Raw genomic sequence first — 23,447 nt, 5'->3', positions numbered from 1 at the left:
ATATTGTCAATTTATTTTTTCATAATGGCATTTTTATAAGCAACTGAAATTTTTTATTTAAAATTTGAATCAGTCCAATCTAATTAAAAACATTTGCATTTTAATTCATTTTGTAAGCAAAATCAAACTTTGTCTTTTTTACTTGATGTAGTTTGTAAAAAAAATTTAAATTTTTCTAATAAGACTAGAAAAGAAGCCATAATCTTAGACAGATATTAGAATATTAGACAGATTAGAAAAAACAATCTATTAAACAATGTTTGTCAGAATAGATTAAAGTGGTTTGGTTATCAGCATGTAGTGAGAGCCAGTAGCAGAGATTAAAAGTAAGTTAACATGAAGAGAGTGGATTACGCATGATATGAATGAACTTTATTTAAAGAAAGAAGATGTTCAAGATTGTTTATATTAGAGAATCAACACAAAAGGGGAAGGCTAAAGCTTGAAAATGATCATGATCGTGGTGATGCTTATGATAATCATATTGATCATGATAATTTTTATATAAAAATATACAAGAATATGTATATAACATAAATTTTTAATAAAAAATATATAATTTAGGATGCAACAATGTTTATGTACCCCCAGTCAAAAACCCGGCCCCTGCTATTTTTTTAATAAAATTCAGACCTAGGCAAATTTCAACCCTGGTCACTTTCTATAATATAAATAAGCTGCTCTATTAAATAATTTTGATAAGCATTTAAAAAATAATAATTGTATCAAATTTACTAATAAAATATAAGTGTATATATAATCAACAACAAATAGATATTATATATGTAGATATAGTAAAAAAAAAAAACAAGATACATTAAGTTACACAGTTTTATTGAGTTAGTTATTCTTATCATTATTTTAGGTTATAAAGCATGCGATTGTTGAATTCAAAACAATGAATTTTGTTTTAAAACTTATCACTTACAAATTAAATTTTTTTTTGTTGCTTAAATACATTAAGTAATGATAGTATTAATTAAAAACATCAACAAACGAGTCAAAATATTTCTTTTAGTTAAAATGTCATTGAAACGCTTAGAAAAACGAAAATATAAATTCTGCACATCTATCTACAAAATCCATCTGCATCATTACTCTTGAGTCCATAATAAAAGAGAGGGGAGGATGTTTATTAAGACCCCGTCCGACTCCCCCACCCCTGTTTATTAATTTTTACTTGTTATCAACAAAAACTTTATACCTCAAAACTAAAAAAAAATCATTGAAAATTGGCCTTAAAAATTAGAAAATAATTCTTTCAATCACTAATAAAAACAAAAACTTTCAGTGTAAAAAGACTTTAAAAATCGCCCAACTAGTAAATCTTGATTTGTCGAAAATGAGCTTTTGGTTTATTTCTCACGAAATTATAAAACTTATATCAGCATATTAAATCCTATTAAAATTATTATGATAAAACAGCTGTTAGAAAATGCCCATTTATCGCAAGCCATGCTAGAATTAAGTAGTTTTAAGCGTGGTTTTTAAAAAATATTAGTTTTTATTTATAAACTTAAGTTTTTTATAAAAAATACTTATATTGTAACATAAAAAAATTCCCAGCCTCTTTATTAACCCCCCCCCCCTCTCCCTTTTATTAAGGACTCGAGAGTACTTTAAACATGGAAGTTGCATCAAGGAATGCTTGCATGCTAGACTAGCCATTTTATTGAAGTCACAATGTCCCTTGTTGGTTCTGGCCTGATCTTGCTTCTTGTTATTATTCTAAGAAGAATGTAGAGTGGTACAAATTATGGGAGATCAAATTCATACCAAAAATCTTGAATCTACCAAACTCCCCACAGTTCTATCCCATTGAGAAATTTTGGGAAATTGGCAAAGGGTATTTGCAAAAGAGTGGTAAAACAATAAGTACCGGTAAAGATTTGATTAGAGAGTGGAAATTATTACATTACATTAGTAGGAAAAAAATAAAAAAAATTAAATTAAAAATCTTCAAGTTCCTTAGATTAAAATAAAGTTTTTGAAGTTTTTGCATTAGTTTAATTACTTAATTTTTTTGAATTTTATATACATAAATATGTATTCATAAATATATTTTTCATACATTTTATTATCTTCAAATAAAGTTTTGTAGAAAGTTTTTAAAAAACTTATTTTGATTTTTAAAATGCTTTTTGCTTATCATTTTAATTTTTTTAATTTAGAAACCAAACTATACTATAAAGTACACATTGACTGGTCACACAAAAGCAATATCTTCTGTAAAGTTTAGTCCAAATGGAGAATGGTTGGCTACAGCTTGTAAGTCTTTAAAAATAAAATAAAATTTATTTTCAAGTGAATATGTAAAACCATATAATATAAAATTCAATTGATTATAGTCAATATAATTATTGTTAAGAAGAATAACAAAAAAAAAGTAAAAAAGTATTTTTACTTTTTTAATTGGTCATGGTTTGAAAAATACTTTTTTTAAAGTATTTTTCAAACCATGACCAATGGATATTGACCATTAAGGGTCAAATGGTCTATATCTAGCAATACAGATTTAAAAAAAAATTTTTTTTTAGAAAAAGTTTTAAAAATTGCAACAGAAATTACAGTTTTTAGACATTTTTATTATTTGTGACACCCATACTAAAATATAGAACATTTTCATTAATTTAATATAATAAAAAATTCATTATTTAAAAAATTTTTATAATAAACTATAAAGTAAAATTATTGTTCACAACAAAAATTAGTTTAATTACCTTTTATTTAAAAGGTTGGATTTTTTACTTTGTTTCTTTTCTGAGTTATCTAATCTATTTGTCTTAGTATATGCTGCCAGCCCTAACCTAAACCCTTTTGATCCGTGTATTAAAGTACTTCTCTGCTATTGTCTTATGTATTATTGCTTTAATAAGTTGATATTATCTTTGTCATTTTATCATGTGTGTATAAATGTATGTGTGTATATATATCACTCCTCAATGACCAAAATTGCTGACCTAAAAGTGTCTGAGTTGGGTGATTTTTTTTTGACCTTAATTCTATGTTTTCATTGCAAACCTTTTCTGATAAAAAAATTGTAACTTAATTTTGATTTTTTTTTTAAATATCGAAACAATTTTTGAAAAAAATTTAAACTGAATACTTAGTACTAAAAGAAGTCTTATATATATACTAAGAGGTTGTTCATAAATAACGTCACACATTAGGAGGGAGGGGGGATAGTGGCTTTGTGATGAATCATATGGAACTTGTTACTAAAGTGTTGTGATGAAGATAGGGGTCTAAAATGGTCAAAAATTGCATGATGTAATTAGTGGACAACCCCTTTCATTAAATAAAATAAAGTTTTTACTAAAAATATAATTTCGTGTAATTGTGTAAAAATGTAATTTCAATGTAGTTTCGTGTAATTAAGAATGTAATTTTCTTTGATTATTAGTAAAATAAAAAGTTTATAATTTTAAACTTTTTAAAAATATATATTTATTCATCATTAAAAATAAATTTATTCATTGCAATTATTTCGCAAATGGCAAGAAAAGCTACAACAAAAATAAATGAAAAGATTGACTTGGAAGGAAAAAAAAGTTTTTTTTTTTACTAATAATCAAAGAAAATTATATTTTTAATTACACGAAACCACATTGAAATTACATTTTTTAGTTACGTACAACAATTGCAAATAATGACAAAATAAGAACTTCAATCTTTTAAGTTAATGACATTGTAAAATTGTTGCACATTTCACATCTCTGCTCATTAAAATCATTTTAAAAATTGCTACTGTTAATTAGTTAACAATAATGTTAATAACACTCGTGCAACTATTTAAATTGAATGCTTAATACAAATAAAACAATCATTTTGTAAAATACTACTATAAAAATTACAAATGTTACTTAAAACAAGATTTTTTCTAAATATATATATTTTTTAAGAAACCCCACCCCTTAACCCCCTAAGGTGAGGTGGCACCAATCAAATATGGCACACATAGTCAAGGTTAGTCTCTATTAAAATTTAAATGTTATGGTAAAGGAATGAAAAAATGCAATAAAGATCTAATAGCCTTAGTTGTATGTTCATTAGAAAATGAATCATGTGTTTCATGTTAGAACATGAATGCTTGTATCTTTGTAAGTTGGTTGCCCCCCTACCCCTTTAATTGGTGTCACCCTAAATCCCTCCCCCTCATCCTCAGCTTCACCTTAGGGGGTGAACAGTTGGGGTCTGGACCACATACAGACCACTGATCACCTATAATAAAATAGAATTTAAAGAAATAAATCTTTCATTTTAAAATTAATTTAGATGTTAAGTATCTAAATATCTAAATTAATTTAGAGACCTTCATTTGAACCATAATGGAGGTCTCTAAAAAGTTACTGCCCCCTTTATTTGTGCCCCTATCTATTATAAAGACCAAATCAAAGAGAGGACAACCAACCACACCTTTTTTTTAATATAGAAATGACTTATAATTAGTTGCACCCTTCATATAGGCCAGAAGATTAGAGGGGCACTAGTAAAAATTCAACTGTTGATGATTGAAAAATAGGATTATTTAAAAATGCTGGCATTTTTGGTTTGAATTGGACAAGTTTATAATGTTTGCATTTTCAAATAGTTGGGTCTAATGATCTTAAATGCTGTTAATCTTAGATCAAAACAAAGTGTTAGAAAAATTTACAACCATCTCAAAATGGCTAAAAATTGGACTTTTTAGGCGAGTGGACATTTTGATTTTAGATATATTTGAATTCTAAACTGCAACAAGCTGCCTATATTTTGCCCATTTAGTAGAGACAGTAGTAGTTAATCAGAAAACTTATCTGTAAAGACTTGTGGATGAATAGAAAAATGCTACAGTTAGTTTCATTTTGGCATATTTTAGCAATTTTAGGATTTTTTTCAAAGTTAAGGAGATCATAATTTTATTCTAATTTAATACAAGTTAATAAAAACCACCTTTTTTCAAAGAAAGAACTATCCATAATACTGTATATATATTATATATATATATATATATTACATATATATATTACATATATATATATTACATATATATATATATATATATATATATATATATATATATATATATATATATATATATATATATATATAATATATATATATATATATATATATATATATATATATATTAGGGTGATAAATAAATTTATTGAAAAATAATTTTTTTTTTTTTTTTATGCTCTCAACCTTTTTTTTGGTTCCATTTAATGAAAAAATGATACTGGGAAACTTTTGACACAATTTGTTAAAGTTTAAGGGTTGCTCAATCCAATATTTTATTTTTACAAAGCTGCTCGAACCCACATTTTTCATATTTTATCATTTATCTTTTCTATTTTACTAATTAAGTTGACAATGCTATCAATATTTTATTATTTGTTAATCTAATGAGTCATGCATAATACACATTGTTTTTTTTAGAAAATTAAAAAGTAAAAATAAAATAAGTTGGCTGGCATTTAAAACACCCATTGTAATATTTCATCATCCAGTTAAGTTACTGCATCAGTATTGCACTACTGCTAAAACTATTGCATTATCCTCTAAATACAAAATACATTTTTAAAACACATTATTAGAGAGATATTTTCAAAATTGATTTATTGTAAATTGAGACAAGTCAAAATGAACTATGGTGTATTGGTCAAGCTACATGTGTGATCAAGCACAAGTTGCCATCTAAAAGGCAAGTTTTAAAATCTTATTTTTTCTTCAAAAATAACAACAATGTAAAAGAAAGTGCAGGCCTTGTGACAGATCAGGTTCTATACTTTTGGCAAAGAGCTAGAATTCCAACAAAACAACGTTATCATGTTATAACACATGTTGAAAAACTTGTTGAGAAATACAGAAAGCTGAAAAAGAATAAAGACAGAAAAACAGAAACTCAGCAAAGAAATGTGGAAATTTTTTCTCAAGAAATTGAAGAACTATTTGATATTGCTCATGAAGATGCTTTAAAATTAGTGACAATAGAAGAAGACAAGACCTTTCTTACACTACAAAGAGAAGGAAGAAAAGGCTATATGAGTTCAGTTGATTGTGAATTATTCAAACAAGAACAGCGTATTTTAAACAGAAAAAAAACAAATGAAGAAAGAGAAACAAAAGAGTTAAAAAGAAAAAAAAAGAAGGAATGTGTTCAACAGTCACAGACCTAGTTTTGACAGAATCAGACTCCTCTCAGGGTACAGATAATGAAGTAGATGACTTTATTCCATCATCAGCAAAGAAACTGAAAAAGAGTGAAAAAACAGAAAAAAAGAAAGTGATTACTCCAGCATTTTGTTCAGCTCTTGATCGTTTGAAAATTCCCAATCGTTCTGGTTCCTTGGTTTTGTCTACAGTTTGTCAAGGGTTAGGTGCCAATATTGAACATTTATCTACATCATATGAATCTCTTCGATGTGCACGTATTGAAAATTGTAAAGAAGTTGCAAAAAGAATTATTTTAGAGTTCAAACCACAGATTCCATTAACTGTACATTGGGATGGAAAATTGTTATCCGATTTGACAAGCAGAAATGAAGTGGATCGACTGCCCATATTAGTGACAGGATATGATGTAGAAAAACTGTTGTCAGTCCCAAAACTGGATAGAGGCACTGGTGAACAAATGAGTTATGCAACAGAACAAGCTTAAAAAGATTGGAACATTTCATATGACAGAATTGTGGCGCTCTGTTTTGATACTACTTCAAGCAACACAGGTATACATTCAGGTGCTTGTACCTTGCTGGAAAAATTAATTGGAAAGTCTTTATTATACACAGCCTGTCGACACCATATTCATGAAGTGATTTTATCCCATGTTTACAAAACTTGTTTTGGAACATTTTCTGGTCCAGAGGTTAAGTTGTTTCAACAATTTCGTGATCAGTGGAGTAAACTTAATTCTAAATCATGGCTCTTAACTGATGCAGATCTCAAAGTATATGGCTCACTTGTACCATCAGCTATAGAATTTACTGTAATTATGATGCAAGGATCAAAACAACATCGCAACGATTACAATGAGTTTTTGCAACTAGCAATAATTTTTTTAGGAAAAACTCCTCCAGGCTAAAAGGGAATAACTTTTCGTTCTCCTGGTGCTATGCACCAAGCACGATGGATGGCAAAAGCACTGTATTCTATTAAAATCTACTTGTTGCGACATCAATTTTATTTAACAAAAAATCAAGAGAAAAATCTTCTTTCTAATATTTTTTCAATATTGATTTACATGGAACATTGCTTTCAGGCTCCCATTTCTTCATCTGCTCCTCACAATGACCTGACAGTGATTAGGAAATTGAATAAATTCAAAATATTTGACAAAGAAGTAGCTGAATCTGCCATAAAAGCCATTGCAGGACATTTATGGTATTTAACTGAAGACCTTGTGAGTCTCTCTTTTTTCAGTAATGATGTTGATAACCAAACTAAAGAAAAAATATTGATTGTGCTTGAAAAGCCAGCCAATAAAACCCAGATAAAAAGGGTTGAAGGTAAAGGATTAATGGATAAAATTGTAAGCATGAACTTAGATGACTTTGTAACAAATAGATCAAAATATCTATTTGAATTGCTTGGAATAAATTGGGCATTTATGAAGAAACATTGCCCAGACAAATGGAGTACAATAACGGAATACCAGGATGCACATAAAATTGTTAATTCTATGAAAGTTGTGAATGACACAGCTGAACGAGCAGTGAAACTGGTTTCAGATTACACAAAAATCTTGACAAAAGATAAAACTCAATTGCAATATATTTTACAAATTGTGGAAGAACATCGACGTCAAATTCCAGATATGCGAAAGTCTACAATTGTTAACGCATTAATAAAAACAAGTGAACAACCTGAATCAAACATTGATTAAAATCATTTAAATAACACTAAACTTGAATAAAATAATTAAATTTTGTAGTAATGAAAAAAATAAAAAAGTATATTCATTTTTACTTTACGTTGACCCTTAAATCTGATAATATCAAGCTCATTGAGCAACCTCTAGATATGAAAATATCCTAATAATATTTTGCACAGTATATTTTTTAGTTAAAAAGAACACAATAAAGGGTTGAGAGTTCAATTTCCAGCACTTTGATTTTTTTTTGTCGCCCTAATATATATATATATATATATATATATATATATATATATATATATACAGGCCTTGTTACGAGATTTCGCTGCGTAGCGAAAACGCGTAACGTATTTCTAAGTAACTCAACTCATCAAATATATTTTGCATCGTTAGAAGTTATATTGCGTCACTCGCGTCTTTTCAAGTACTGCATTGTAATTAAAGTTATTTTATTAACGCGTTAAAAATCATACAAACAGTTTTTTTTTTTCTCACTATAACAAAAGTTACAAATAAATCTAAGTTCTCATTTAAAAAATCATTTTTATTATTTCTTTCAAATATGATCTAAATTTTATTTTGAAAAAAATATTTTTTTCATGAAACGTAAAATAATGTTTGTTTATTTTCTTATGATTTTACAGTTGGTTTTTGGTTATTTTATTAACTGTTAATAAATTTTTTCATATTTAATATGTGAACTCATTTTAATGTTTTTAAACAAGAAAGAGTTTTTTTTTGTTGTTTATCAGTTACCGATAACATATTCGTGATCATAATTTATTTTCATAAATTAAACGAACGACATTAAAACTTTACGTTATTGAATTAACAATAAACAAAATATCTTATTAATAAAACATTTACATCAAAATAAATCGTACATTTTTTAAACTATTATGACTAAAAATAAATTTTATATTTAAAAGAAATTTATATATTTAATTCCTTAAGATAAAACTTAAAACACTTAATTTTTTTTCAACTAATTTTTAACAACAACAAAAAAATTATTTAACAAACTGTTTCTTTAACAAAAAATCTATTAGTTTACAAATGCGGTTAAATGCTTTTACTTACGACTTTATTTCCTCTGAATAAACGTCACGTTAACGACAATCAAAAGATAATTTAAATATTCTTAAAGATATAAATTTTTGCGTAGCGCAAAACTGCTGAATGCGTAGGCAAATCGCCTTTTCGCAAGCAAAATGCGAGCTGCGTAACGCTTCTTAACAAGGCCTGTATATATATGAAGACCTCAGTGGAAAAACCGGCGTTGTCACATTTAAAAAGTATTGAGAAAGTATTTATTGATCATTAATAAAAGTCTTTATTTAAAGCAAATGAAACTAAGGAATTTAAAAAAATTTATATTATAATTATTTTATTTAAAATTTATTCAAAACAAAACATTTTGTAATTTTTTATACAAAAATTAATTTTTTTCTTTGCTTTAAATAAAGACATTTATTAATGATCAACAAATACTTTCTCAATACTTTTTAAATGTGACAACGCCAGTTTTATCACTGAGGTCTTCATATATATATACATATATATATATATATATATATATATATATATATATATATATATATATATATATATATATATATATATATATATATATATATATATATATATGTATGTATGTATGTATGTATGTATGTATGTATATATATATGTATGTATATATATAAATAAATGTATTATTCTTATATTAAAATTTGTTCAAAAGATTTGAGTCATCATTTATAAAAATGAAATAATTTTTTTATTTTTTAATAAAGTTAATTATAAAAAATGCACACTTAAATGATTTATATATCATAAAATAAAAAAATATATACAACTGCCAATTATACTTAAAAAAAAAAATCAGTAAATTGTTACTTTATTTAAAAGCGTTTCGCTAATATAAAAACGTTTGTTAAGAAGTTTTAATGTAATTTATTTCACTTAAGGTATAATTCAAAATATTTTTTATTCAGCGCGTTTTTAAAATGTTTTTTGAAATAGCCACGGTCAAATTGTCAAAGCAAAAAGTAACTTGTCTGGTCATATAATGACATGCATGTCTTGTGTCCTGTGAAACACTTAGTATATACATTTTCCAAAAACATCCTGATTATTTGTCAAACCCTCTTTTTTTGGTCACCAATATTTCTGTTCAAAAAATGTATACATAATGTAGCCATTCCAAAACATTAAGGAATATATGTGTATATATATATGTATATATATATATATATATATATATATATATATATATATATATATATATATATATATATATATATATATATATATATATATATATATATATATATATATATAGATCTATAGTTTGTTGGCTTTGGGAAGAGCGGAAGGAAAAAAGTGATTCTTACGCCAACATATACGTCACTTTTAATTACTTTTAACTTTCGTCCAACATTTCCGTGTTGGACGAAAGTAAAAACCATTAATTTAATTACAAATTAATCGTTTTTTAAAAAAACCACAAAAACGCAAATTTAATTGACCAGAATGTTTTTAAAACATTCTGAATGTTTTTAAAACATTTTGAATGTTTTTAACAATAAAAACAATGTTTTTATTTTAATTTTTTTTAATAAAATGTTTTTATTTTTATTTTTTTTACTGTAAATCATGCGCGGAGTGTTGCTACATCGACTATCTTCTAGCCTGACTCGCAAGGGAGTGCTGCTACATCGACTGACAAATAGCCTGACTCGCAAGGGAGTGCTGCTACATCGACTGACAAATAGCCTGACCCGCAAGGGAGTGCTGCTACATCGACTGAGGGTTTGGTTGGGGCAGGCAGTCTATCATTATTAAAAAAAAAATTTCCGGTCTTGCATTTTAATTTTTACTTTTTGTCAACAAAATATGGAAAAAACTTTCGGACAACATCTAAGGGTTTTAAAATATATATAAATATATATATTTATATATATATATATATATATATATATATATATATATATATATATATATATATATATATATATATATATATATATAGAACTCTTATATGTTGTCTGAAAGTTTTTTCCATATTTTGTTGACAAAAAGTAAAAACTAAAATGCAAGACCGGAATTTTTATTAATTGATAGACTGCCTGCCCCAACCAAACCCTCAGTCAATGTAGCAGCACTCCCTTGTGGGTCAGGCTAAAAGATAGTAGATGTAGCAGCACTCCGTTGCGAGCCAGGCTATTTGTCAGTCGATATAGCAGCACTCCCTTGCAAGTCAGGCTACTTGTCAGTCAATGTAGCAGCACTCCCTAGCGAGTCAGGCTATAAGATAGTTGATGTAGCAACACTCCGCGCATGATTTACAGTAAAAAAAATGAAAATAAAAAACATTTTATTAAAAAAATTAAAAATGAAAACATTTTAATAAAAAAAATAAAAATAAAAACATTGTTTATATTGTTAAAAACATTCAGAATGTTTTTAAAAACATTCTAGTCAATTAAATTTGCGTTTTTGTGGTTTTTTAAAAAAATGATTAATTTGTAATTAAATTAATGGTTTTGACTTTTCGTCTAACACGCAAATGTTGGACAAAAGTCAAAAGTAATTAAAAGTGACGTATGTGTTGGCGTAAGAATCACTTTTTTCCTTCCGTGCTTCCCAAATGCAGCAAACTATAGAACTATATATATATATATATATATATATATATATATATATATATATATATATATATATATATATATATATATATTTATATATATATATATATATATATATATGTTTGAGAAATGCAGTATGTTTTGGATTATCCCATTGGAATATGATATTGTTTCCCATTTTTTTATTTTTGCGGTAGATAGTTGTGAGTTGGCTTTAACAATATCAAGATACATTGAAGAATCCATTGTGTTATCAATAACTCAATTTTTCCACTCTTTTTAAATTACCCCAAACCATTATATTTTCTCTTGCATGCTTCACAGTGCAAACAAATTATTTTATATGTTTTTTATGCCAGACTTTTTGGTATCAATATGTTCACAAATCATATTGATACCAGAAATATCAGCATTTTTTTTTTTAGTTATTTGCAAACTCTAATATAATTTTCATTTTAATTATCTACTAATTTATTAGTAAGTGAAAAATTTGATTTCAGTGATTTCAGGTGAGACAAAGGGTACTTATGGAGTGGCATTTATGTACAATTTATGTACAAATCTTAGCCATTTAATGTAAGCAGTAAGCCATGTAAGGTGTGCCATTTATGTACAAATCTTAGCCATTTAATGTAAGCCTGTTAACATTTAAGTAAGCCATTTTAGTTAAACCACTTTTATCATTTTTTAATATTTAAACAAGTCTGAAGATATTGTTTAAGCAGTAAGTTAAAAGAAGTAATTAACTTTATAAAATCTGCTTATGAAGTTTGAATGACGATTACATAAAAAAGTTTGATTGACAGTTACATTTGATATCAGCGCTCTATGCAAATGTAATAAGTTAAGAAAAAACAATAAATATTTTATTTTTATTAACTTTACTTTTCCATCAAACAAATCAAATACTTTTTCAGCAAAAGAGTAAAAAAAGAGGTTGTATGACATGTAAAAAAAAGAAATCATTAATGAAATTTAATTTTAAAAAAACTTTTCTTTATCTCTTGCAAGTGCAAGAATATTTATTTAGACAATTTCTTATAACAAACAATAACAAAAATAATTACCAAATTTAAAAAAAAAAATTAAAAACAAAACAAAAAAATATTGGCTAAAAAATAGTTAAATTTTGTTTTATATTAGCGCCACTTTTAATATTTTAATTTTTTTGTTTGTTTTGTTATAATGATTGATCAAAAAAAAAAAGGAAAAAATAATAATTGTTACAAACTTTAATTGACATATGTAAATAATTTTTTTTTTATAATTAAAAAAAAAAGACTTATATGGATATAACTCTACTATTAATTTCACATTGTAACTCTTTAGTAACAGGTTCTGTATGAGTCATCACAAAACCACTACCTGCGCCCTCCCTCCCTTTCTCCGCCCCCTCCCCCCCTAAAGCGTGATGTAATTTATGGACAACCCCTAGCATAGTTATATCTATAGAAGTTTTTTTTTAACTTAATTATTACAAGTATTTACACTTGAAGCTCTGAATGAAGCTCTTGCAATATCTTCGTTTATATTTAAAAGTTTTATTTTGCAAAAAATTATATTTAGAAAAATAATATTTTATAATGGTTACATCAGCTTTATATAATTAACAGATTGTGTGATATCAAAAAAGTGAAAACAGAAATTTCCTTATAATTTAGAAAAAATTTTGATGAAAAAAGTAATTTAAACTCCTTGTAAACATGTTATAGCACTGCATCAAAAATTAAATCAGGCCTTGTTATGAGATTTTATTGTGCAATGAAAACGCGCAGCACTAATAAATGTAATTTTAAAACAGCTTTTTGATATTTACATCGTTAAAGTTAAATTGTATTATTAGCGTATTTTAAAGTACCATGTTTAAATTTAATTTAATTTTAAACCATGTAAAAAATCATTTAATCTGATATAACCAAAAAGTACTGATGAAATCTAAATTCGGTATTAGAAAAAGATTTCATTTCCTTATTTCTTAAAACAATCTTATACTTAACATAATCTTTTGTTTGTTTATCACAATTTATTTCAATTTTAAATACATTTGTGAAAAGAATTCTTTTAAACAAAAACACTTCTTCCTTTTAAAGAAAAAAAGTTTATTATTTTCTTTTGCATTTAATCTATGCTAGCTGTGTAGCGCTGCTTAACGAGGCCTGATATATATATATATATATATATATATATATATATATATATATATATATATTTACCTTTGCAAATGTGTTTTATTGTTATGGCTCTAAGTTTAGCTACTCTAACAACATCTGCTTTGCACCACAAATACTTTTTTTTTGTCAATTTTTTTAATATATGAAGAACACGCCCAAATAAATAACTGGAGTTTTTGATAAAGTTGGCAAAAACTTGATATTATTTTGTCTTGCAAGGTGTAACATCCTAGATTCCTTTAATTTTGTAAATAACTCTTTCCAATTAAGTTATTACATTAGTTTTTTATCTAATACTTTGTTAGTGTATGCAATTTGCATGTATAAATGACAGTCACTAGATTCTCCAACAGTTTGCTTGAATTCAAATCAATTTGCTTATTTCCAGAAACTTTAGTTTTGTAAAACAGCTAATAAATATTTTACACCCATTACATAGCGATAAAAATCTAAAAAATTTTAATAACTTGTTTTCATAAGGTTTTCCTAAAGTATTATCTTTAAAATTTATGGGCATACATATAGTGCTTATACAGCTGATACTACTACTATTAGCTAAACTTGTGATTTCAATTGAATATGAGAAGTTGCTTCAATTGACATGTAATATTTTTCAACACTATAAAAAGTTGCTTCAATTGACATGAAATGTTTTTCTACCGATTTTGCATACAACCATAGTATATACTTAAATTGTTGAAATTTGGCATTTGGTTTTGTTTAAAAGAGTAGATCCAGAAATCATTTTCTGAATCTTTGTTAGTTGTTTTAAAACACATAAAAGACCTAATGTTACCATGAACAAGCTCATAAGATACCTAATGTTACCATGAACAAACTCATAAGATACCTAATGTTACCATGAACAAGCTCATAAGATACCTAATGTTACCATGAACAAACTCATAAGATACCTAATGTTACCATGAACAAGCTCATAAGATACCTAATGTTACCATGAACAAGCTCATAAGATACCTAATGTTACCATGAACAAGCTCATAAGATACCTAATGTTACCATGAACAAGCTCATAAGATACCTAATGTTACCATGAACAAACTCATAAGATACCTAATGTTACCATGAACAAGCTCATAAGATACCTAATGTTACCATGAACAAACTCATAAGATACCTAATGTTACCATGAACAAACTCATAAGATACCTAATGTTACCATGAACAAGCTCATAAGATACCTAATGTTACCATGAACAAGCTCATAAGATACCTAATGTTACCATGAACAAACTCATAAGATACCTAATGTTACCATGAACAAGCTCATAAGATACCTAATGTTACCATGAACAAGCTCATAAGAAAATGTATGACATGTATAGACATGAAAGACATTTTCTATCCGTTTTATACAATTATATTACATTGTATCAATTTTAAATTGGAAAAAAGTTATATTCAGCAATTCATGGAACAAGAAACATTGTTTATACTAAAATCTCTAACTGCTTTACAGATGAGAAGAATATTATTTGACAATGTTTATACAAACCTAAACATAAATACTTTCTTTCACCAAAAGTTTGTGTGGAATGTGTTTATGATGCAAAATAATTTTGGGAAAATATTGTTGAAGTATCTGAAGAAAATTAAGAAAATGTTCATGAAGCAATATTTTTTCTCAAAAACTTTTAGTTAGCCACATATTTTTATATAATAAACATATTTGCTCCAATGGCACATTTTATGCATAGTTTTGTCTTTTAAAGTTGAATGCTGATTGCAGGTAGATGCTATGAACTATCAACCCAAGAGGCAACTGAAATTTTACATTTGTGCTATAACATAGTTTTGTAATAACATGATTATTATTTAGAATTTGATTTATTTGGTTTTTATTTCTCTATTTTCAGTATGCGCTTTTCAAAGTAAATTAATTGTTAGATTTGAGAATCGAAGTATAATAAAGATTTATAACTGCAAAAAATAATTTTCCATTATTAGTTGTATTTTTCTTTATTAGTTGTATTTTTATCCTTTTTTCCTTAAAGTTATATAACCTATACTTCTTTTTAATGTGTTGATATATCTCAATTAGCCTAATTATCTTAGTACCAGATTTAATGTTTGCATAAAAACTAAATGTTTGCATAAAAACTTAATGTTTGCATAAAAATCTTTAAAATCTTAGGGCATTAAAAAAATTTTGAACTATGCAGAAAAATTATTTTTTAAACGTTCTTTATGTTTTTTTTTAATTTTATTTTAGCTGCAGATAAACTTATTAAAATATGGGGTGCATATGATGGTAAATTTGAAAAAACAATTGCAGGGCATAAACTGGTAAGTTACTTAGATAATTTGATAAAGTAGTTACCATAGTTTTTAAAGAATATTGGTTTAAATTTTAATGATTTATATAAATATATAAATATAAATATTTATATAAATATTTAGAACCAAAATGATGAATGCCAAAAAGTGCTTGAAAAATGTTTTAAAATTTTATTAAACATTAATAGTATACAAGTAAAACTTTTGAATTCAAATGAGTCCTTTATTCTTTTACTATTTATTTAGTTGTATCTATTTATTCTTTTACTATTTATTTTGTTTTATTTATTTATTATTTTACTATTTATTTAGTTTTATTTATTTATTCTTTTACCATTTGTTTTGTTTTTTTATTTTATTGTAAAATAATAAACACATTTTTTTAAACTAGTTTAAAAAAATCAACTAGTTTTTCATGCAGTAGTGGTGTAGTGGTAGAGCGCTTGCTTCATAAGCAAGAGATTCCAAATTCGATCCCCACCACATCCCTGATAGTACCATGCTCAACTCGTTTCTCCGCACAGCAGCCTTGTTCGTCAAGGTTCATGTTTCAGAGTTATAAGTAGCCTCCTCATCTGTAGTGGCCTTCTCGGCCTTGAGGAGGTGAATTAACAAAAAACAAAAGAAAGAGTATCCTGTGTCTTTGTATCAAATAGTTTAAAAACCACCTGCTAATTTTTTTTGTTTAAAAGTTAATCCTCATGGTCATTGCATTATGCATTATTTGTTGCACCTTTTAAAACATTTCATACATAAACTTAAACAATCAATGATTACTGTTGTGGGTCTATATTCTTTAAAGCATTGCCACAATTTTAATTTGATGTCCTTAGAATGATAATTTCTCTTAAAAAATAATTTGCTTGTTTAATAGAAAAGAACAATATTTTTATCTTAAGTAAAAAAGGTTTTGTTTATTAACTTTTTAATATTTTATGATATTGTTTAAAAGTGTTTATGACTGAAATAAATTTCAAGTGTATTACATATTTTTGACTAAGGATCGTCTATAAATTATGCAACGCTAAATTTCACTAATAAGAAAAACAAAAAAGATCAAAAGTTTTCCCTCACAGAGCCTTAAGTTAAATCAAAATAGCGCATTAAGGTTAATGAAACTCGCTGTGTAAAAGAGCTTAAGATCTCCTACTACCTAGCATTGCATAATTTATGGATGATCCCCTAGATATTTTTTAAATATGTTTTTTAGTATGTATTTATAATTTTGTAATGTTATTTTAACATAGCATCAAAAAGTAAAGAATAAAAACAGTAAAATAAAATACAAAATATTTAGGGTATATCTGACTGTGCATGGTCTTCAGACTCAAAATTGCTTGTATCAGCTTCAGATGATAAAACATTAAAAATATGGGCTTTAATTACTGTAAGTTTGATTTTTATTAGTTTATAATAAAGTTTTTTAACTAAGAATTATTTTTTATGAGTAATATACAAAAAGATTTTCAAGGTAAAAACATCATAAAAATTAATTTTTTTAGGGTAAATGTTTAAAAACATTAAAAGGTCACAGTAATTATGTGTTTTGTTGCAACTTTAACCCTCAATCAAATCTTATTGTATCTGGTTCTGTAAGATTTTCTTTATTACACAACTTTTGTTTTTCTATTTTCTAGATATTAAAAAAAAAAATTTGTTGCTTTAAAAAAATGTTGCTTTAAAAAAAATGTTGCTTTAAAAAAAAAAATTTCTTCAGTTAGATGAAAGTGTACAAATATGGGATGTAAAATTTTTTTTTCTCTTCAGTTTGATGAAAGTGTACGAATATGGGATGTAAAAACAGGAAAATGTCTTAAAACACTTCCTGCTCATTCAGATCCTGTATCAGCAGTTGATTTTAACAGAGATGGTGCATTAATTGTTTCAAGTAGCTATGATGGATTATGCAGAATTTGGGATACAGCATCAGGACAGTGTTTAAAGACTTTAATAGGTAACATTTTTTTTAGTCTGATATTTAAAATGTGATTTTAAATAGTATTTAGAAAATTATCCTTGGGTTTTATTTGTTCAATACAATTTTTTTATAGATAAAATTCACATAATTGATTATTCATTTTAATCTTTTATAAATTATACAAGTTTTAAAACTGTTGCTCAGGTAGATATAGAAGGCAAGGCTCAGGTAGATATAGAAGGCAGGCAGACTTGGAGTTTAAACTTCTTCAATCCTAAAAACATATTCTATTAGAATGGAAAGGGGAAACAACTTCATCAGTTTCCCTCCCTTTAACTTCAGAACAACTTCATCAATTTTCCTGTGTGCTCTGATAAAATCATTTTCTCTCTGTGTGCTCCATGTTAAAATCATTTTCCCTGTGCTCTGCGATAAATTAATTTTCTTAGCTCCTTAACTAAAACAAACAAATATATTTGTGTATTCTTTATAGATGATGAAAATCCTCCAGTTTCATTTGTGCGTTTTTCCCCAAATGGAAAATATATTCTTGCAGCTACATTAGACAAGTAAATAATTTTTATATAAAATAAAATTCCATTATGTTAAATTTTATTTTAGAGGTGTTTGTGTTTTTATTTTATTTTATTTTTGAAATCTAAATTGAAAAAAAAATATAAGGAAAATTTGTTTTATAAATTATAAAATAAAATAGTTGAATCATGGTGTGCTTCATCTAAACGGAAAGATAACTTGCTTTTCTTTAAAAAAAAATTTCTAGTATTATGGTTGATTAAATTTACTGTGATTAAAACATAGTATTATGATTGGTTACGCTTATGGTGGTTAAAACTGTTTTTCAGAGATATTTAAGCAAATGATTATTTTCTAGAAATCCAAAAAGTAAATGTTTTCTTGAAACAAAATTGATTTGGTTCTTTTGCTTTTTATAACCAGGTTTATAAGAAACTAAAGGACAGGTATTGATTATTTTATAAATATTTAAAAGACATTTGAGAATGAACAAAAAAAGAGAAGTCAAAAAGTTACTCTTTAAATTTTTGCTTTACAAAGCAAGATATTTGGCTGTGTATTTATAGTAGGTGATGATTGGATACCAGGGAAGCGGAGTCATAAAAAAAGTACAAACTCCAACTCAAATCGTTTAAATTTTCAGAGTCTGACTCCGACTCCAAAGCAAAATTTTTGAAAAATTCTTTGGATTCTTTAAAAAGTATTACGCAATACTTAAATTTTTTTTTTTTTTTTTTTGCCAAATGTATGAAAAATTCTTAAATATTTTGTACATGCATGTGCAATACCAAGAAGTTTTACTATTGAAGTTGGAGTCACGGTTTTGTTTAGCGGTTCTGACTCTGCTAAAAATGTTGCAACTCCGACTCCATAGACCTGTTGGATACAAAACATTTTAAGTTAAAAAAAGGTTTTCAAATGTTTTAGATTTTTGGAAAAAAAATCAAGTTTTTTAAAAATTAAAAAAAGGAGCTTTTTTATTTTGAAATCAAAATCAAAATCCATGGAACTACGTGTTATTTTTATTTAATAAAATAATTTTGAAAGAAAAGATTTGAAAAACTTTTATATATAATTTAACAGCCTTAATAGAACAATTTTTATTTTGCTTATTGATTAATTATGTTAATGAGAAAAATTAGAAACAATTTACTATTTTTTAAAACCTAAATTTTTATATGTACTAAATCATTAATAAATAAAAAAATAATAGAAAATTGACTTTTAAAAATATAGTTTAGTTAAGCTTTTGATTTGATTTTAATATAAAGTTATCTATTTGAAATTACTTAAATCAAAAAGTTCTATATTTGATTTCAAAGGAGAAAAAAGTTTGACGCCTATTTGTTTATCATAGTTATCTTTTTTTTTTCTTTCCCAAAATCCTATAAAATCTATGGAACTTTTTGGTGAGAAAATAAAAACAGGTAAAGTGGTAGCATAACCATATATGGAGGCACAACAGTTTTTTAACATTTCCTTATGAAAAATATCTAATATGGCAACAAACATACCTTGCGCTAGTAAAACTAACGTTAACCTCATTTTGTTTATGTAAATAAAAGTGCCTGTTGCGTTTCTGAGAATTGTACATAGTATTGCTTATTTTGATAAAAATATTACATTTACATCATATTTTTCAAGACTTTTCTTTTTTGGATTAAGCAATATTTGATTTTAGTATTAAAGATATGTGTTATCAGCGTTATTTCATCAAATGAAAACTATTTTTGATATCAACATAGCCTATAAATAGGCAACTGTATTCTTTCTAAAAACTCTGGGTAAAATATAAAGCTAAGAGTATAATTTTTTTTTTTTTTTTATATTTATCTGGTGATAGTTTTCACAGTGCAAACGTGCAACAAAATCAGCAGATAGACTGAGCTGTGACAATTGTAAAGAAAATATACACGGAAAGTGTACTCCAACAACTTTTGTGAGAGTGCGGTTGTGCCTCACAATGTGGTCACAACTGTTTTTTTTACTAAGTGTAATTTTTGTGTAATAACATTTTCAAAACCTGTTTTATTTTTTTCTTAATTGTTGCAATTCAACGCTTATTAATGTGATAATTGAATTAAACTGTTAAAAACACATTTTTATTATCGTTTTTATTTTCATTTAACATCAATCCAAACGTTACAGGGGTGGTTAAGCCACCACTTCCCTCATAGAATGTTTAAATTAAAAAAAAAAACAGGTGTAACAAGACATTCTTTGTAACAATGTATGGTTTTTTATTTTGTGTAATGATTTGTGTAACAATGTAATGATTGTGTAATGATTTGTGTAACAATGTATGATTTGTTATTTTGTGTAACAATGTATGATTTGTTATTTTGTTTAACAATGTATGATTTGTTATTTTGTGTAACAATGTACGATTTTTTATTTTGTGTAACAATGTATGGTTTTTTAATTTGTGTAATGATTTGTGTAACAATGTAATGATTGTGTTATGATTTGTGTAACAAGGTATGATTTGTTATTTTGTTTAACAATGTATGATTTGTTATTTTGTATAACGATGCACGATTTTTATTTTGTGCAAAGGTGGGATAATCGGAGTATACTGATAGCGATAGCAATATTGATTTATATTGAAAAAATTATATCGCACTTGTTTTTTTGATGCTGATAAATCAAAAATGTCATCTTGCATTGTCAAGATAACATTTTGTCATCATTGTCATCATTGATTTAAAAAAGATTTTAAATTGTGACATAAATCTGTTAAAAATTTGTTCAAAACTCTATCAGCTAAACTAATATGAAATATTTAAATTCATTTTTATTTTTACGAGTTACTAAAGTTTTAATACTTTAATTTCAATAAAATTTTAAATTCATTTGATGCACAAGTTTTAAGCGATAGAAAGCCTTGGTTCAAGTTATAAGTTTGGAACGTTTGCTTTTGTATTTCAAATTATATTGATTTATATCACAACAATATCATCAATCTTTGCATCATTTCACACGGCCTTTTTTCGATACCAATTTTAAGTACTTGAGAATCCCTATGTTTTTTATTTTATATTATTTAAGTTTTACTTATGCGATAATCTTGCAATTTTGCAATATTGGTGTTGCGATTATCCAACCCTTAATTTTGTGTAACGATGTATAATTTTTTAATTTGTGCAACAATACTTAAATGATTTTATTAATTACTATAACCACTAAAAATCTTTTTAGTACATTGAAACTTTGGGATTATAGCAAAGGAAAGGTAAATATTACTTAGTTAATAATATCTTGTTTTCTAAATAGTTTCTCATATATAATTTGAAGGAAATATTGAATTATTTAAATAGAACAGTGTAATATATTAAGTATTATAAAAAATTTACTGAAAAATTTAATATTTTGATTGGTCAGTGTTTTTGTAAAAGCACTGACCAAAAGATGATAATTATTGTATTTTTTGTTTGTTTTTAGTGTCTAAAAACGTACACTGGCCACAAGAATGATAAATATTGTATTTTTGCAAATTTTTCAGTGACAGGTGGAAAGGTATATTTTCATTTTAAATTTTCTTTTATTAACTTTAGTTAATTAGATTTAGTTTTTTTATTTTTTCGTTTATTTTAAAAATATTATTTCGTTTTTTTTAAAAAGTGGATAATTTCGGGTTCCGAAGACAATCTCGTTTATATATGGAATTTACAAACAAAAGAAGTTGTGCAAACGTTGGAGGGACACACAGGTAGTTGTTAATATGAATGAATTGTTTCATAAAATTATTTATATATTGTTTTAAAGTTATTATATTTTTTGAATTAAGATGTGGTCCTCTGCTGTGCTTGTCATCCAACAGAAAACATTATTGCCTCTGGCTCTCTTGAAAATGATAAAACTGTTAAAATCTGGAAATCAGACACCTGAAGAAACTTTTCAATATTAAATTTTCAGCGAGGGTTTACTTGTGCTATTTGATATTAATACAAAAATATACATACATACTAATAGGGAAAACTGGTATAAATAATTCTTAATTACTCTATGTATCCATCATGTAAATGTTAATTCAAGAAAGAAAAGACTTTTTGAGGACTCCTGAAAGACTTCATGAGGCTCTTTTATGAAAGAGACCTAAAGACTTTAAATAAATTATTCCGATTTTAGATGAGATATTTGACAGGGGTGCAACTATGCGCTTGGTGATGTCATGTGTTTCTCAATAAAAGAAGTTTTGTCAGAAAATGGACGCTGTAATTTAAATAATAACTGAATATGTTTTTTTTTTAGCTTATTAGTATTATTTTCCTTTTAACTACTTATAAACACTCCTTCCTTATAATATATTTTTTTAATCAAAGGTTTCATTTGTGGGTAAAATATCGATAAGGGTGGAAGTAGTTTTTTAACTACAATGTCAAATTATAAAATTGTAATATATTATGACAACCAGTTAAAAACATTTCGATAAATTTGAAGAAACTTAGGAAGTGAACTCCCTAATATATATTTTTTTCTATATAAATTATTGATATTTTGTAAAATTACCTAATAATTTTTAAATTAAATTTTTATAAATAGTTGTAATAAAATTTAATTTTTTAGTGTGTGTATGAAATGGCACCTGCAACTGTTGCCACAAAATGACAAAAATTTTAAAATTCCCTGGCTGATAGTAATCGAATTCTTGAAAAAATTCTAAGCACATTTATGCTTGTAAGGTCGGCCTGTATTATGAGCGGAACCGAATTTTTATATAAATTTTGAATCGGCCAATATATTGGACTAATTTTTCCAAAGCTTTAAATTTGGAGAATTTATTAACCTATTCCTGGACTGGATTAAATTTTAGAAAAAATTGTCGTGCTTAAATCGCAGAAGAAAAAACGTGTTTTGTCTGAAGTTTATAGCTCTACTAAACCAGGTTTTTAGCTAGATATGTTTGGCCGGTATCTTTTAAAAAATAGAGAAAAATGTTTATATAAAAAATCAGAAAAAAGAATAACCAGTAATATATGGTTTCTTCCTTTATAAGCGATTTATCATATTGAGTCTTTACCACG

The 23,447-nt window shown here is 26.0% G+C and overlaps 1 protein-coding gene across 2 annotated transcripts in view; it reads left to right on the top strand.

Moving 5' to 3' along the window:
• LOC100197762 (WD repeat-containing protein 5) overlaps window positions 1–22,673 on the top strand; it is a 30,080-nt gene extending 7,407 nt beyond the window's left edge. For both annotated transcript variants that reach the window (XM_065790954.1, XM_065790955.1), the window contains exons 3-12: window positions 2,172–2,268; window positions 15,907–15,980; window positions 17,269–17,358; window positions 17,474–17,563; window positions 17,739–17,925; window positions 18,383–18,458; window positions 21,622–21,655; window positions 21,865–21,939; window positions 22,045–22,132; window positions 22,211–22,673. In XM_065790954.1, coding sequence (XP_065647026.1) covers window positions 2,172–2,268; window positions 15,907–15,980; window positions 17,269–17,358; window positions 17,474–17,563; window positions 17,739–17,925; window positions 18,383–18,458; window positions 21,622–21,655; window positions 21,865–21,939; window positions 22,045–22,132; window positions 22,211–22,311 — 912 coding nt within the window. In that variant the 3' untranslated portion in view covers window positions 22,312–22,673. The remainder of the gene's footprint in view (window positions 1–2,171; window positions 2,269–15,906; window positions 15,981–17,268; window positions 17,359–17,473; window positions 17,564–17,738; window positions 17,926–18,382; window positions 18,459–21,621; window positions 21,656–21,864; window positions 21,940–22,044; window positions 22,133–22,210) is intronic.
• Window positions 22,674–23,447: the final 774 nt, after the last annotated feature.

This window comes from Hydra vulgaris, chromosome 02, assembly GCF_038396675.1.
Source record: "Hydra vulgaris chromosome 02, alternate assembly HydraT2T_AEP".
Lineage (NCBI taxonomy): Eukaryota > Metazoa > Cnidaria > Hydrozoa > Anthoathecata > Hydridae > Hydra > Hydra vulgaris.
Note: the sequence above shows the minus strand (reverse complement) of the source record. Positions and strands in the feature narration are given on the sequence as shown.